Consider the following 16,666-nt stretch of genomic DNA (forward strand, 5'->3'; position numbering starts at 1 on the left):
AGGAGCTGGACAAGTAGCTATGATCAGGGTTCCCCAGGGCTAGTGAGGAGAGGGGCATTTGTATCAAGATGAAGCTGAGCAGGGATTTGGGAGGAACAGGCCAAATCTCTCCTTGGCCACAAGGGTCGTATTGTCCCAGGAAACAGAGGCCTTAGGCAAAGTTTCTTGGACTCCACAGTACTCTTTCCCCAAAACAGGGGGCCGCAGTTTGGCTAAGTCAATGAGAAGTGCATCAATTGACCGAGGCTTTCATCATCCCACCAGGAGTGGAAACCCACATTAAGGGCCCAAGAAACTCAAGATGTGCAGAACTTTGGGTATTTGTGCCTGGGTGTGTGAACCTTCCCCAAGGCTTTAGCCCCAGAGTAGCCACACTCACTCACCGGCCTGGGGAAGACCCTGGCTTTCTGAAGGGTGGCCTGAGCTCCCCCAGCTCTGCAGCCTGTTCCCCAGAGAACATGCTGGGCTTTTGCTCCAGGAAGCCCACATGCACAGCACAAAGTGGGGAGCAACAAGGCAAGAAAACACCTCTGCAAAATGTCTTGAATATAGGCTCTGATTTGCAAGAGGATGCTTTCCAGATGTGCTCTCCGGTAGGCTGCTGGGGAAGAAGGGCTAAGGTAATTTTCTAAAAACAGAACGAGAAAAATCTGTTTTGTGTCACCGTACCAGAAAATCACCATTGCAGAACTCTTGCTTTGTCATCCCGGCTCTAATATTAGCAGCGTGTTTTTCAAATTATTTTTATTCTGCATAAGAGATGAGCAGTATTAACAAACTCATTGATACTTAGTCATTTAAAAAATATGTCTTTCCCCCTAAAGCCCAGGGGAAAAAGTAGCTTTTCTTAAAAATGCCTTTATTCTAGGAGCTCATCTGACTGAGAGGCATTAAGTAACACCACAGGATTCCTGGCTTCCGACTTCTCAAGTCTGTTTCGGTCAGAGTCGCTCCACAGATGTAGCCTCAGTATGGGAGACAAGGGGCGAGCAGAAGGCAGGCAAGGGTGTACGTTCATCTGTGTTGAGCTTGCTGTGGGTCTTTGCTGCAAGGGCTTACCATTGGAATGGACCAGGATTTGGGAACAAAAAAAAATAAAAAATAAAGGGATAGGAAATGAAAATGTGTTGGGCATCGTGTATTCTGGGTCCTGGGTGAGGAGCTTTACAGAATTGCCCATGAGTTCTCACAGCAGCCCCATAAAGCGACTGTGGATGTCATTCGGCCCATTTTCCAGGTGAAGAAACTAGTTAGCTAAGGTGTGAGAGTGTGAAAGGTGGAACTGGGGATAGAGACAAGCATGTTTCCCTCTCAGGCCTGGCATGCTTTGTTTCCTCTGACTTTGTTTCCTCTAATTAAGCAAACCTTTCCAGGCTACATGGCTTGCATTGAAAACCGAGACTTGACAGCCCTTGTGCTCACACCGGGGTCAGAGAAAAATATTAGTCATTTCTTACGCAAGCAGATGAATAAAGAGATCCCATCCCAAGGTTCTGGGTTTCAACCGGTCCGTCAAGTTCTGCAGTCCTGAATGGACACTGGTGCCACCCCCAAAGCCCCTCAATAAAGGGAAGCCTCATTCATCGGTAGACTCACCACCCTCAGATGCAGGGTTCTGGATGCATCCATGGCCCCTGCTGGACTCCCGCATGCCATTCAGAGCGCTCAAGGAGGCTGTAAAGTCAGCGGGACAGCATTCGGCTCTGAAGAACCATCTGGCCAAATGGTGGGAGAGGGAGAGCAGTTATACACTGATGACTTAAATCACATCCCTGGGAACTTAAGGCCCAGCCCCCTCTGCATTTTCCCGTTCCAGGGCTGACACCTGCCGTCTGCCACCACCCACTGTGTGACTCTGAGCAGGAGTTTCACCTTTTTGGCCTTCAGCACTCTTGCATGGGAGATGAGGAGATCCACTGGAAAAAATCTGGGTCTCTGTACTCAGAGGAAACCCGGTGCCTAGACACTGAAATCATGTGTCATGCAAAATGGAATCATGGGTGAAAACAATAATAATGCTTTGAAAATAAGTGCTCTTTTTCTCCTGAGTATCTTCAAGTGTCCCTAGATTGTATTGCTGAAGTGACAGGGAAATCCAAGAGCTAAGTAGTTCAGCAACGACTGTGGGAGTTCTGAGTAGTTCGTGTTAGAGGCTGGATCTCATTCAAGACCTCATGATTCTGGTTCAGAGCTCTGTTCCACCAACCACGCGGCTTGTGTCCAAGTATGGGATTCATCCTGGAAAAAAACATTAAAAAGATATAGGATGATCCAGGAGGAGTTAAACGGCGCATTACTAGTATTTTTTTAACCTGTTTACCATAATACCATTTTCCTAAAAATGTTACAGAAAAAGTAGGTAAATGATTTTCCCCCCACTGTCAAAAGACCATCTGCTGTTTGAGAAGATTCTCCTAGATTTTATCATTATAATCATTTTTCTATTTCCAGTTAGCAGCACGCTTCCTTTAGTATGATCTGTTTGGCATAAACCACGGTTTTCTCTTCAGCAGATTTCCTAAGGCTATGTTGGCATTTACCGACGTTTCCTCCTTTTTGAGGGTGGGAATTTTTCTCTTTCAGAGGGACATACGTTTCTACATGAGCGCCTATTCATTTCCTTTTCATTTTCTCAGAGAAAAACCATCAGGTTCATCTCTGCTTGTAGTCATGGAGATTTCATGTCTCCAGAAGAAATCCAGTTGTGGAATTTCTCTGTTAATCCCACACTGGACGTTTAAGCTTTTGTGTTTGGATCCGTGCAGCCCAGGCAGGGGAGCCACCGAAGCGGGTTACAGCGTGACTCTTTAACCCAAGGCGGGCAGGGGAAGTGTGTGCAGCAGGGCTGTCCTGGGATGCTGGGGGCAGGGGCATAGCAGGTGCTCAGGCCATGGCTGGTGACTGGACAGGTGAAGATCTTAGGCTGGAACCACTCGCGAGATGCTTGTATCCCCCGGTGTCATGAACTCAGTATAGCCACATCTTCCTTGCAGACCTGTCCTCCCCTGCGTCCCCCCACAGCACCGCTGAGCTGCCTACACCTCGACTCTGCCCTTCCTTTTCATAGTCTTGACCTCCATTCTGGTAAAACCTGTCTCCTCGTGCATCCTCCTTTCTTCCTCTCCTTCAGGCCGTCCGATCTCCCCACTGGCTCCCCACTGGCTGCAGTCTCCTAAGTAACCATCTCTCCCACCACAGGCCAGTGTCCTGCCTCCCCATTGCTGCTAGAACAGTGAGAGGCCAGGGTAGGTCTCAGCAAATCTTTGCTGAACGGCAGAGAGACCCAAAAGTCTTCCTAACATGCACATCTGATCATGTTACTTCTCTGTTTAAAAACCCTTCAGTGATGGGTATTAAGGAGGGCACATATTGCATGGAGCGCTGGGTGTTATACGCAAGTAATGAATCATGGAACACTACATCAAAAACTAAGGATGTACTGTAAGATGACTAACATAACATAATAAAAAATTATTTAAAAAAATAATAAAAAAAATAAAACCCTTCAGTGGTTCCCAGTGGTTTTAGGATAAAATCCAAGCTCTTAGGTCATTCAAGGCTTTTCCCATCCTTGCCACCATCCTCACCCGTCTCTCACCATTCGCATCCCCTGGCTTGGCAATCTCACGTGAACAACTAACAATTTTCTGGGTGATGCGTGTGTTAAGTGTAGTGGTTGCAAGTGACTTCTAGCTCTGGAGTCAGATCGAGTGCGGTCGTGTTCCGGCTCCACCACAGAGCTCGACGACCTGGAGGGAGTTCACCTACACGTTCTTTGCCTCAGTTTCTCCATCTGCAAAATGGGGCTGATAGTATCACCTGCTAAGGTTGTGGGAGTACTAAATGTGCATACATGTCAAGCCCTTAAATCAGTCTCTGGCACATACAAACATTCCATTCTCGTTACTCTGGGAGTTCTCCAAACTTGCTGCCTTTATCATGTGCTGCTTTCTGCCTGGGATACCCCCTCCACCTTGGTCTGACAGACCCGAGCCGTCCTGTGACTCTCAGTCCCAATATCATGGCCTCTCTGAAACGAACGTCTGTAGCCAAGGAATTGTTAGAAGCTTAAGTTGTGGCATCACCATGTGTGGCATTATATCCTGGTTCTACTACTCACTATTTTACTCTAGTCTAAACTTGCTAAGCTGTCGGTTCCTCCTTTTTGAAATTCAGATAAGAAAATAATCGTGTCTACCTGATGAAGAGTTGTCAGGGGAAAATATCAAGTAAAGACATACCTAGCATATACTCAGCACTTCATGTTAGATAGTATTTTTAGTATTGTGCTCATCAATATTTAGAAACTCCCTCTGTCCACTGGCTCTGTGCATCTTAGCACTGGGGTCTGTGCTGACCATCTTCTCTCACAAATCAGCCTGTCCGGGGTTCTGCTCAGAGCAGTGTATCTGGTTTTATCCTCCCAATCAGGGTTATACTCTCTGCAGCAGACTGACTCAATTAGCCTTTCATTCCAGAGTCCAATTGTGAGTCAATTCTGAGGTTGTTAAGCAAAACGAGTCTGGTGGCATTAGCCTCGCGCTGAAGGATGGTAATCCGCATCACGGTGCCGTTCCGTTAACAGTCTGCTTGAGAGACTACAAGAAACAGGGACTTTGGAGACAAAGCGACCTTTTGTCCATCTCTGGGGGACAGGCTGGAAGTGCAGGGCGGCCAGGTCAGAGAGCTGCTCAGGTTGTGGGCAGAGCTGGAAGCCCAGCTGCCTGAACCACAGTTGGCCTTTGCAAAGTTAGAAGCCCAGCAGCACCAGATCATTAACTTTCATGACCAGGAAAATTCTTCTGAAATTAACACTCAGTCCAAGCTGGATGCCATTGGAGCCAGTTGAGTAAGCCTGAGCCACCTTTAGGGATTTCCTCGGAAAAATAAATCCTCTAACCAGGCTACAGAAAATGGCCAGGTTTTATGCCCTTCAGTGTGTTCAATTAGAGTCAGAAAACACCAGCAAGGCTTAGATGGTGGGAGATCCAGGCGTGCATACAGACGCATGCCTCCATCCTTTGGAGGATCTCGCCAAGCCACTTAGCTTCGGCACATGGCCCTGCTTGGGAAACGGGATGAAGGGGCCTCTCTGAGGACTATCAGGTGCCGTGCAAAGAAAATAAAGGCGAGCCCCAGCGTCTGCCCTGGAGATCGACAGTGATGGACCCGGGCGTGCACAGACGGAGTGCCCAGATCGGTGCAGATAGGGGGGCAGATCCCTTAAAAGGGTTCAGGGAGAGCCCAGTCCCTCACCAACACCCTGCAGCCTTTGCAGTGTGCTGTGAACTTAGATGCTTTCATTGGGCCTTTTAACTCCCCTCTAGTTACAATTGTAGTAAAGGAACACATAATGGGCTTCCTGCAGACCTTTTACAAACCTCTGGGATCTCCACACACGCTACCTCTACCTCGCTCTGCCACCACGCAAGCTCGCATATAACCTAAAGTATGCTAAGTAAGCACGGTTTTTTGGGCGGAAGGAAGTAAAAACAGCCCTATGTATGCTGGCTGCCAATTTGGGTAAGCTGGAGAGAAAAAAGCTGAGACAACCGTCCATTGTCTCCCATAATTGCCGGATAATTTAAATTCTCTTGAAGTCCATTGTGTTCTTCACTCAGAAGCAGAGCTGTTGTCTGCTGAGATGACCTCAGAAGTGAACCCGCTCTCATTCAGGGTTTCTCCAACAATATCCTCTTCAGATTGAAGAACAGCCAGTTGGCCGCAAAGAGCCCTGTGCCTCCCCGGACCAGCATGTCTGTGGCCCCTCTCCACCTCTGGGTCTCGCAATTTCGCTGCCACGCAGGGCTTCCCAGTGGATTTCTCTGGCCCCTGGGCCGTTTCCAAACTGCAGACAGATGCAGCAATTGGTCAGTGGCCCCTCCAGGCACCACATCCCCCGGAAGGCCCAGTCACACAGTGAAATAGTACCTAGAGTGGGCATCACGTGTCCCTCCTGCTTTTCCCTTCGGTTCTGGAGAGGCGAGCTCCTCCTCAGTGTCACTTGGCTGGAATCAATCCCTGTCCCCTGGGCTGGTGATTGAGAGAGAACTTACAAGACAAATACACGTATTTTTAAAGCCAGCAGGAATTACGGGAGCAGATGGGCTGTAGGATCCTATTTGGATGCCAGGGACATGTTTCTGTATAAAGTAAATATTTTCCCAGTGTGGATCTCTGGTGAGTGTGTAGAGAAGCATATTTCCTAAAGATGCAAATAAGTCTGTCAGAAATAAATATTGAATGGAAACTTCAAAGCATCTAGGTTTCTCCAGCTATAGGCCCTGAAGACTTCTCTGCAACTAAGCAGACACACAGGTGGGCAAAGGGCTGGGGCAGGGAGGGGACAGTTGGGGGGGTGGAGAAGAGGGGGTGCTAACATCCTAAGAGCTCACACTTTCTATATATTTTTGGTGCAGGAAAAGGTGTATCAATGAAGGAACAAAGAAAAGTTGCATTGGTCCAGAAGTTTAGAGTGTTTCCAAACTCACCACTTGCCCTTTCTTCCCACTGCAGATCTCGCCTTGCGGATTTTTTTACCAACTGCCAACCTGAGTCAAGGTCTGCCAGCAGCTGTCTAAAGGAAAACTATGCCGACTGCCTCCTCGCCTACTCAGGGCTTATTGGTAAGACTGGGGAGAAGCGGGACGGGAGGGAAGTCTGGCTTACAAATACTCACAGACTCTTTCCATTGTAGCCTACCACTGTCTGTGAAAGGGAAAATCGCCCAGTAACCCTCTGTGCTGGGGTTTTGATGTTAAGCCCTATAGGACTCACCTGCAAAAAAAGGAAACCCAGGGATCATGGCCGTGCAAAGGCAGAGGCAGGAAGCAGGGAGTATCACAGAGCAGGAAGACGACCGGTGTGGGCTCCTGAGAAGCATTCCTGGGGGGAGAACCGACCACACAGAACAACAGGAGAAAAAAACAAACATGGCTGCGGGAGAGGGAAGCAAGTGAACCTGAGTTCATTGAATTAGGGCACTTGGAAGTCATTTCATCTGGGGAAATAAAAAAGGCTGTTCCCCAGAAATGGAAAAATAACCTCTAACTACTGGGGTCCTTTGCACCATTAATATTCCTGGTAAATCAGTTCCTGGTGTGCAGGGGGGGTGATGTAGCCTAAAGTGTTTCCCTGAGCACAGACCTAGCAGAAACTGTGTTTTCTGCCTCTCCAGACCTGAGGCTTTGGCAGAACCAGGTTCTCAGCACTCAGAGCAACAGTGCAGTTAGGGTACCAGTGAGTGAGAAGAGTCAGAAATTTGTGTCCGTGGCTAAAAGGGGCAGGCAGGAAGAAAGGCAGGTGCTCTGGGGCCTGGGGCCTGAAGAAGCCTCTGTGGCAGGGCTCCGTCACGATTGACATTTGAGGACAAACACGGAGTGAAGGCTGTGGAGGGGTGAGGGAAATCACACTTATCAGAGCGTGATGGCTCAGCCAGGGCATGTGTTCCTGCCACCATCGCACAAGTCATGAGGCAGGAAGAACTTACCACCAAGAATGACAGTACAGACTCAATTTTTTGTTGTTGCCAGAGTGTCTTCAGCAAGAGCTTTTGGGAAAATCAACGATGGTACTTAATGTGGGGATGTTACAAGTGCCGGTACACTCATCCCGGCCTTTTTTGAAAGGATACTTGTGTTCTCTTGGGCAAGACCTTTCACCAGTGTTGTTTACCATTTTTGTGGCTGTATCCCAATGAGTGTATCTTCCTTGAGTCAATATTTCAAGTTTGCATCCACGCTTTCCTTTTCTTAAGTAAGTTGGTCTCTAGTAGGGGTTACTTATCAACTATGGAATTACAGGTTTAAGAAACAATGGAAATAATTAAGCCATGCTCATTATAAAAAGTTAAAAAAAATACAGAGAAACCCAAAGAAGACAGTAGGAAGGATCTACAGCTCTACTCCCAGACATAATCACTATTAACACCTTAGTCCATATCCTTCCAAGCGTATGTGCTCATTAATTCCTCCATGAGTGGCCAAGGCACAGGGCTGCCAGGCATTTCTGGCTTGGCAAACCATCATGTGCCCAGGATGATGAAATACTCAGCCTGTAATGGAATGACATGTTGGAAACAATGTATTTTACAGACCAAAATTTATTTCCCTCTTGGGTCTGGATCTTTCCCTCCACACTGTCATTTTGGGTTCTGACGTCTTTTAGGACAAAGCTTGTGCCTACTTCTTCCATGTGTCAGGGATCCATCATGGTGCCCTGTGTTCAGTGGATACTTTGTAGACACATTTTAACTTCTTGACTCAGGGTTGGGGGTGCCTTTTCCTTTCTCATCCAAAGTTAGCTGCTCTGTGTCTGCTGTGGGTCAAAGTTCCCATCCAAGGTAAAATGTAGTTCAGATTGGTAAGGAATGTAGGGCAAAAAAGATACGTCCTTGACCCTGAAGAGCTTACAAAGAATTTGTTTTTCTATTTATGAACCAAATACATCCTGTGGCTCACTGACCACCTATTACTTCTTACGTCCCGCAAATACAGAAAAGCAGAAGGTTTCTTGGCATGAATAGGCATCGCCTGGTGCGAGCCACCCAGGAGAAGACATTTGGGTTGTATTAAGTATAAATGCATTGTTTATTTGCACCAGCACGGAGCTCATCAGAAAAACCATGAATATAGGAAGATGTAGGCAAGAGAGACCACCCAGCATTTCTTGGAGGACTTTGAGGACTATTGAGACAATACTCTAGAAGCCATCAGCTTAGAGAATTTCCACTGTTTATTTCCAGTTCCTTCGCAACTTGGAAGATTTTATTCAAATCAGTTGAGAGTCTGGTGAGCAGAGGCCTCGTTATGTATGTTCCGGATGTGGGGTAACCCAAAGGATAGCTTCTAACCCTCCCTGTGCTACTTTGAAGAAGGCATTTGCTTCTAAGGGAAGTGGATGCAAAGTCCTAAAAGGATGTTTAAGATATGTAAAACCAGTTCTATCTATTTATGAAGATTAATGACATTTTCAAGAAAATGCAAGGGATTTGGCAACTCATGCATTCGAAGTTAATTCTCTCCCACTCCATAACATCCATACCATTTGGGCAGAAAAAAATACCTTAAGTGCAGCTCAAGGAGTTCTGTTTTAATTTTTTAAGTAAATGTGTAAATTATTTTACGCGCTCAAGATAAATTGCTGAGAAAATGCACTGCTTAACATAATTTCCCACTCAGCAAACACAGCGTTTGTAATTATCCGCGGTGCATCCGCCATCAGAGGAACATTTGTTTCTTTTTAGGCTACAGAAAAGTCTGTACGATCACATAAGAACAAGATGCTTGTTTTTACTTTTTTAGGTACAGTCATGACGCCCAACTACATAGACTCCAGTAGCCTCAGCGTGGCCCCGTGGTGTGACTGCAGCAACAGTGGGAATGATATGGAAGAGTGCTCGAAATTTTTGAACTTCTTCAAGGACAATACTTGTCTTAGTGAGTTAAAAAAAAAAAAAGGAAGCAAACACACAAACGCGCTTTCTTCTGTGTTCAAGCTGTACCTTCGTGTTTCTTGTGCCTGCCTTTTCTCTCTCTCTCTCTCTTGCTTTTTCCTGCTCGCTGATGGTGAATCCAGCGGCTCTTGGCCATACTACGCAATGCAGCAGAGCGGGTGGGTGCTGCCAAGTCTGTGAATCCAAAGGCCTAAGAGAGCAAGAGATTCAAACAATGGAGGGTACATTATGTCAGATAGAACACTTCTACCCACAGATCAAATTTTGATGTTGGCAACCAGCACAAAGTCTGTTCCAAAGGTTCTTAAAACCCGGGCGCAATATGCGATGTGAGAAGCTCAGACAAATTAGATGGGGGTAAGCCTCCAAGGGCTCGCTGAGAAAAATTAGAACGTTAACGTCAATAGCCCCCTGGATGTTCAGGGTTGGCTCAGAGGAGAAGCCACAATTCTTGAGTGGGATAAGCTGGCGATGTAGCCAGGAGCCTCAGGATGTCAGTTATCTCGGGAGACAGAGATGAGTGCCTGGGGTTGCGGGGGGGAGGTTGCTTCTGCTTGGAAATAGTATCAGTTATTATTGCAGTTTCCTTCAGGCAACGTGTAAACCTGTTTCCCAAAAGGAGAGGGATAGAGAGCAACGTACAGGTGTGAACAATGGGCGTTCATCAGACCGTGCCGGGTCTCCCTTCTATCCACGGAGATGCGCAGGGCTTAAGGTGACGGTCCAGCCGAGATGCTTGAGTGCCTCACTCTCATTTCGTGGCAGCCACCAGTAATTTATTGGGTGCCTTCAACTCACTCTATAGGGAGTGCAATATATACATTATCTCATTTACTGTAATCTGCACGAGTGTCCTAGGAGATCTAGGTATGAGCATCTCCATTTCACAGTTGAGTAAACAGCTGTCACTCACACGGGCCCTCCGTGCCAGAGATGGCTCTGAAGACCGAGTTCCTTCTTCTGCAGCCCCTATCCCCTGAGGCTTTTGTGCCATGCCTGATATGAAAGGGCCCATTGGACGAGAACATATGGCTGAACGCTGGGGACCAGGTGTGACTTCCTGGTGAGAGATGTTGGAGCCAGCTTCTAGGAATTAAGGTTTAGCCACCCCTCTGAGAGCCGTGACAACGGTCCATGATGCTTTGCTGTACAATGACTGATGACCGGAGAATTAGCTAACAATTTACCATGTGTACATGGAAAAGCTTTTAAGTGTTACTTATTCTAAAACCTCTTTATCGCTTCCTTTGTTGAGAAGACAAATCTAAATGATTTGCTTACTAGATACTTCAGTAATGTGGCTGTAACCAAATGTTTTAATCATCTTAAAACTAACACAAGCTTCTGGACACCTAAGTGAAACTGAAAACCACAAAACTAGTGGGAAGTATGGAGACATTTGCTAAGACATTGGGCATACCAATGAACTACCTCGGATCTCTTGTTTGGCCTGGACTTAAAAAAAGAAAAGTATGCGTATATCCTTCTTTTCCACATCCTGCACAGTCTTTTGGCAGAATGCAGGTTTTAATGAAGATAAAGCAATGACAGTATAGGTCAGCGTGAGAAAAGATTATAGTCACACTGGCTGGAAAACTGCTCCCTCGTGGAGAAATTAAAGGTGTCCCTGCTTAATAATATTTTGGTGAAGGGGAGACTGGCCTGGCCTCTTTCTGCTAATGACTTTTCGATAAAAATAAATACATTTGGTCTCCAACAGGGACCAAAGCCAGTCAGAACTTTTCGTAGTCATTCCATCTCTACTTTGATGAGAAGGGGCACGGCCCACCAAAGACACAGTGCTGTCAATTCACTCTCTTGAAAAGGCTCTAGAGTAGAAGGAATTGAAATTTGTAGATTCCAACCCAAATGCCGAACCCAGTTCTCCTGCCTTCGGATTAACCAGATCTCTCCCAGATTCCTCTATCACTAACACAACATTAACTGATTGTTTATTTCTGGTTATTGAGGGGAAACACAGTTATTTTTAAGCCAAAGTACATGGCCAAGGTGAGGGGAAGAGAGAAGAATGAGCTGGAGATGGAGGTAAGACAGGAGTTACTGTCACTGGGGTCTCTCTCCAGATGCCACCTCCACCTCCCTGAACCTCTGTATCGGAACCACACTTCCCCCCCATTCCACCCTCAGCCATGCTTCATTTCCTCCAGGCATTTCTCAGCACCGAATGTATTCTGTATTTCCCTTAGTACCTCCCCAGCCAGCATGGGATCTCCATGGAGGTAGGGGCTCCCGTCTGTTGCTACTCTCCTTGGTGTTCGCTGCCGCATGCCCAGCACACAGCGGCACCTGGCAATTAGTCCATGTTCCATTGACATTTGAGGAAATGAATGAGCAAGTGTGTAGGCTCCCCAGGCAGCAAGGCAACCACATGGGAAACTCAGGTAGTGCCACTAAATGGCAGGGGTCTCCTGAATCTGTGGCTTGTGGTGGTGGTGGTGGTTCTGGGTCGTTCGGGGAAACTCATCCCCCATGTACCTCTTTCTCTGCATTGTACCCACCCATTAAGCCATGTAACGTGGCTAGGAACATAAAAAGCATTTATATTAATTCGAAGCTGTTTCTTACAGCCTAAAAAATGTAAAGTTTGAGAAAACAAGCTTCCAATTTGCTGAAGTTAAAGGATAACAATTTTAGAACAAAATGTCACTTCTAAGAGGAAGATTAGGCTTAAATTATTCTGTCTTGTATATCGGAAAATGCCAGCTAAGAATCATATATTAACAATTTGCACATTCAGGTCTCAAATGGAGGAGTTTGATTTCTTATACAATGAATATGAAATAAAAAATTCCTAAAGCCAGGCCAAATCCCTGAGGACCTGATTAAAAACTGTTTTTAATTCATTTTGGGGAGGGGAACAACACACAACCAATTTACTCTTGCCATAAAAACAATCTAATCCCATGAAATTGTAATAAGCTTTTAAAGTTTTACATTTTAAACTTTTCATTTAAGCAGGGCTGCTCCTACCTAATTATGCAGATTTTGTTTGGAAGACTGGGAGCAGAAAGGGAAAAAATAATCTTACTTAAATTTTCACTATATATTGATGAGATTTGGGGTAGATTTTTTCTTTTAAAGAAACTGGTTGCATCTGTACTTTGAGCCATGCCTGGTCATAGTAACTGCTCAGAACATGAGCGGGGTGCTCTATGGGAGTGAGTTGTATCTTTTGCTGTTTGATTTTACTGCCTACCAAATTAGCATGGATGCCACCAAGTTGCCTCATAATTAGGGATATGTTACTTTAAAAAAAAAAAAACACTAGTTTTCTTTTAGTATCGCATTTTAACAGAGTACAGGGATGTTCTTGGAAGATGGAGCAACGATTGTGATCCCCCCAAAAACAACAGATTCGAGGCTGGGTTTCAAAGCACTTGACTGATGAGTATTTCAGGGCAAAGATCTTGCTCAGCACCTGGTACATAAATAGGAACAATATTTGTTGCGCTTTGAGCATAGCTAAGTGTCCATCTTGGGGTTTAGTGAATGGATTGACTTTTGAGCACCTGACCCGACGGCTGGCTCTCAGCATGTGTAGGGTGGAGGGATGGATGGGTTTTGTTCAGGGAAGTCTAATACTGTAATCAGAATTTCTAGTGTGCCTCTCTGGCTTCATGTATCCTGTCTGTTACATTTGCTGCTTGACTTTGAAATTGGATTTCCTCCTGTTTCACTGCAGAAAATGCAATTCAAGCCTTTGGCAATGGCTCTGATGTGACCGTGTGGCAGCCAGCCCTCCCAGTTCAGACCACCACTGCCACCACCACCACAGCCTTCCGGGCCAAGAACAAGCCCCTGGGGCCAGCAGGGTCTGAGAATGAAATTCCTACTCACGTTTTACCACCTTGTGCAAATTTGCAGGTAAGAGTGGGGGGCCAAACTCCCCTTTGGAGCTCACTTGTCAGGGGTAAGCACGGACCAGTTTCCTGCAATGCATTCAAAGATAGATGGCTAATGATGGAGGGCTGCTTGGGTTTGAATCTTAGAAGTGCATTTTAACCATGATAAATGGAGATTGTGAAGTGCCACAGAGCGGTAGAAAGACGAAATCTTGGACTGACTCCTATTTGCTGGGAGTATGACTTTGGTTGGGATACCCAGAGCTGGCCTTGGTGTCTTCCTCTGTAGAATGAGGGGGCTGTGTAGAAGAATCTTGAAGCCTTCTGTGTGTGGAGTGAAGAGTCGAACTGGCTATTGAGTTATTTATTATGCTTATTCTGTGTTCTCTACAAAGCAGCAGCCTGTTGAAAGAGAAGGTACTCTTGGGTTGGTCGCCACCACTGTCATTTAAACTCAACATGGAGTATATAACTCTGTCTAAAAGGTTAAACCAGAGACTGTATCACTAGTGAGGCATTAACTCCAATGTAGGGTCCGTATGGCTTCGTTCTTCCAGAAGCAGAAGAAAATGCTTTTCCGAAGTGGGAGGAGCTGGGTGGAGTGACCCTGCAAAGCCCCTCGTGTGACTAGAGACCAGTAAGAATGGTCAAGAGACTTCCTTGGGGTTAATCCAGATCTCAAAGGGCAGAACCACAATGGCATATGAACAGTGGTTGCCTGCCTTTAGTCAAAACAGAGTGTTTATTCTGCCTTTTTATTGATTTTTTTTCATAGTAATGAGCATTCAGCTACTTCCTTAGCAAGACATTACATATTTATATGTTTGCAAAGTATTTTCACACACTTTACCTCTTGGGCTGTTATCCTCCTGACGGCTGTGGGGGAGTAATAGTATTATCGTTAGCCTTGTTCTTGCATTTGAGGACACTGGGGCTTGGTGAGGTGACACCGTTGCTGGACCCTATAGAGCTTGTGAGTCACAGAACTGGTGCTGGGAATCCAGGAGACTCTTGCAGCTTTCATGGTTCTTCCTGTATTTGGGGGGTAGTATGACCGCGTGATGATTTCTGCTTCCTGCCGTGCTGGGGAAGGGCACACGTGCCAAGCACTGCGCTGTCACTTCACACTTGTCACTGGAGTATGTTCTCCCTTATCTCCCCACTCCGCTGCCGCCAACGATCAGGCTCACCAGAATGTTCACTAGAAACCTTCTTTTGCCAATACCTTCTTAACTTATAATCCTCTTCGTTCCCTACAGACCACTGGGGCAGTTCTTCTGCTTCTGATTTCCTTGCTGTCTTCTCTCCCCCAGTGTCTCCCTTCTTCTTCTTGGGTATCCTACACACCACTCAGCTGACTGTTGGTCTCTGTCCCATCCTCCGATGTCACAAACCCTCAGACACACTCACACACAGCACTAAGGAGAAGGCAGGGAGGGGAGCCACACTGCCTAAGGTCAACCAGATGTTCTTCATGCTTCTGAAGCATTTCCTGAGCACATCCAACATCCAAAGCACTGTGCAGAAACTGCCAGAAGTAGGAGGAGGCTTGGGGAGTATTACAGCCTTTCTTACAGCAGATCCTCAGGCTCGCGTGGGGAGGTGGCTTGCACACAGCCCCCCAGCCAGTGAGAGGCGAGTCTGGAGCCAGACAGCACACCACAGAAACAGGATCTGTTCTTTGTCTCTGGCCGGTGCTCGGCGTCCTGCTTCCTCCTAGGCCAGCCTTCTGTTCTTATTGGGTCCACTCAGGTTCTAGCAACAGTAAGACAAGTGGCCAGGTGAGGGACAGGACCCTGTTGTCCTTCGGTGATAAGAGTGGGCCGGAAATGGTTCCCGACTGGTAGAAGAGGCAAGCGCTGGCTGCAGCAAAACCAGGTTCTTTTCTGCACGTGTCTGAGCACACAGAGCATGGCTGCAAAGGCAGTGTTTAGCCTGTTTATTGAGCTCCTTCTGTGTTTTGGAAACTTCATGGAGATGGGCACTCAAAAAAATTCTCTCCTCAGTGAACTTACAAATAATGGGCAAGACACAGCTTGTCAACATTTTTAGGAAGTCAGACCAAATTAATAGATGACATTTCAGAAGAATAGCCGTCATTGGAAATTCCATGAAATTAGTTTCCTCCATGGAAGAGGACTCTGTCAGCCATGAGGAGGGATTCTCCCCACCTCCCTGTGCCCTGCTCCCACTCCCCCACCCCCACCCCCCAGATCACAGCGCCTGACTTCTGCTTCTTGGGGTGCATGCATGTCTTGGCCACACAATATTGTGCCTCTAACACAGATCTGCCCAGCCACCCCTCCCCACAAGGAGGACTCTGTGCTGCTGCAAGGTTGCCCTGGCAACGTCAGGGGACACATGAGCTCTGTTCCCAAGAAACGGCGCCTTGCCTTCTCCTCTATTAGTGATAGGAAGTCTGCCTCATAAATGGAGGGGCAAAGTAAAATTAAAGCATGATGTTTATGTCAAGGCTGCTATTTAACTTCTCTGCGGAGGGGAAAATGGAAGTGTGGGACGACCAGGGCATGAGGGCACGGCCATACTTGTCTTCCCTGGGGTGCACACACACAGTCCACATACCTTGGAGCTAAACAGCATTTCACTTCTGGGGAGCCCTTCAGGGTTCTACCAAACCTCACCTTCCTTCTAAGCGGAGGGCCTCCTTGAGCCCGTTTTTGAACACGTGAGGCGGGGAGCGAGGGCCATGGGCTCTGCAGCCCAGCCTGTGTTCAGACCCAGGCTCTTAACCTCACCAACACCATGGCTTCTCCAAGCCTCAGCTTCCGCAAAACTCAAGGATGGCCGAGCTGCCAGAGTTGAGGGAATTAAGCAATTAAAATTCTTCGGTGCCTGGGGCAGAATGAACCCTCCAAAAGGGTGCTTTAAGAATGTCACATGTGATGTCTGATCCCCAGTCAGTTGACCACCCAGTCCCTTTACAGCAGATGGGGGGTGGTGTTGTGCCTCGAATACAGACAGCCTTCCCTTTTATACGTCAGGGAACAGAGGCAGGGAAAGGCTAATGACTTAACCAGAATCGCACAGTAATTCTTTGGAGGGCCTGGGATTTCTGCCCCAAGGCCAGTATACTGCCTTGTTCCATGACCTTGGATAACCAACCTGGGCTCTTTCTTTGAATTAGAAATGGACAGAAAGGAGGAAGTGATACACAGAAAAGAAGGTTATACAGTATTTGTTTTTCTGCGTTTGGCTTATTTCACTTAGCATAATGTCCTCCAGGTTCCTGATCTTATATGTACAATCTAAAAAGGTTGAACTTTTAGGGGCACCTGGGTGGCTCAGTCGTTAAGCGTCTGCCTTCGGCTCAGGGCGTGATCCCAGGCTC

General features: G+C 46.8%; 1 protein-coding gene across 2 annotated transcripts in view; it reads left to right on the forward strand.

Moving 5' to 3' along the window:
• Positions 1-16,666, forward strand: part of GFRA1 (GDNF family receptor alpha 1) — a 203,262-nt gene that overhangs the window by 162,237 nt on the left and 24,359 nt on the right. For both annotated transcript variants that reach the window (XM_040624309.1, XM_040624310.1), the window contains 3 exons: positions 6,517-6,626; positions 9,303-9,437; positions 13,158-13,339. In XM_040624309.1, coding sequence (XP_040480243.1) covers positions 6,517-6,626; positions 9,303-9,437; positions 13,158-13,339 — 427 coding nt within the window. The remainder of the gene's footprint in view (positions 1-6,516; positions 6,627-9,302; positions 9,438-13,157; positions 13,340-16,666) is intronic.

Source organism: Ursus maritimus, unplaced genomic scaffold, assembly GCF_017311325.1.
Source record: "Ursus maritimus isolate PB19 unplaced genomic scaffold, ASM1731132v1 scaffold_7, whole genome shotgun sequence".
NCBI classification, from domain to species: Eukaryota; Metazoa; Chordata; class Mammalia; order Carnivora; family Ursidae; genus Ursus; species Ursus maritimus.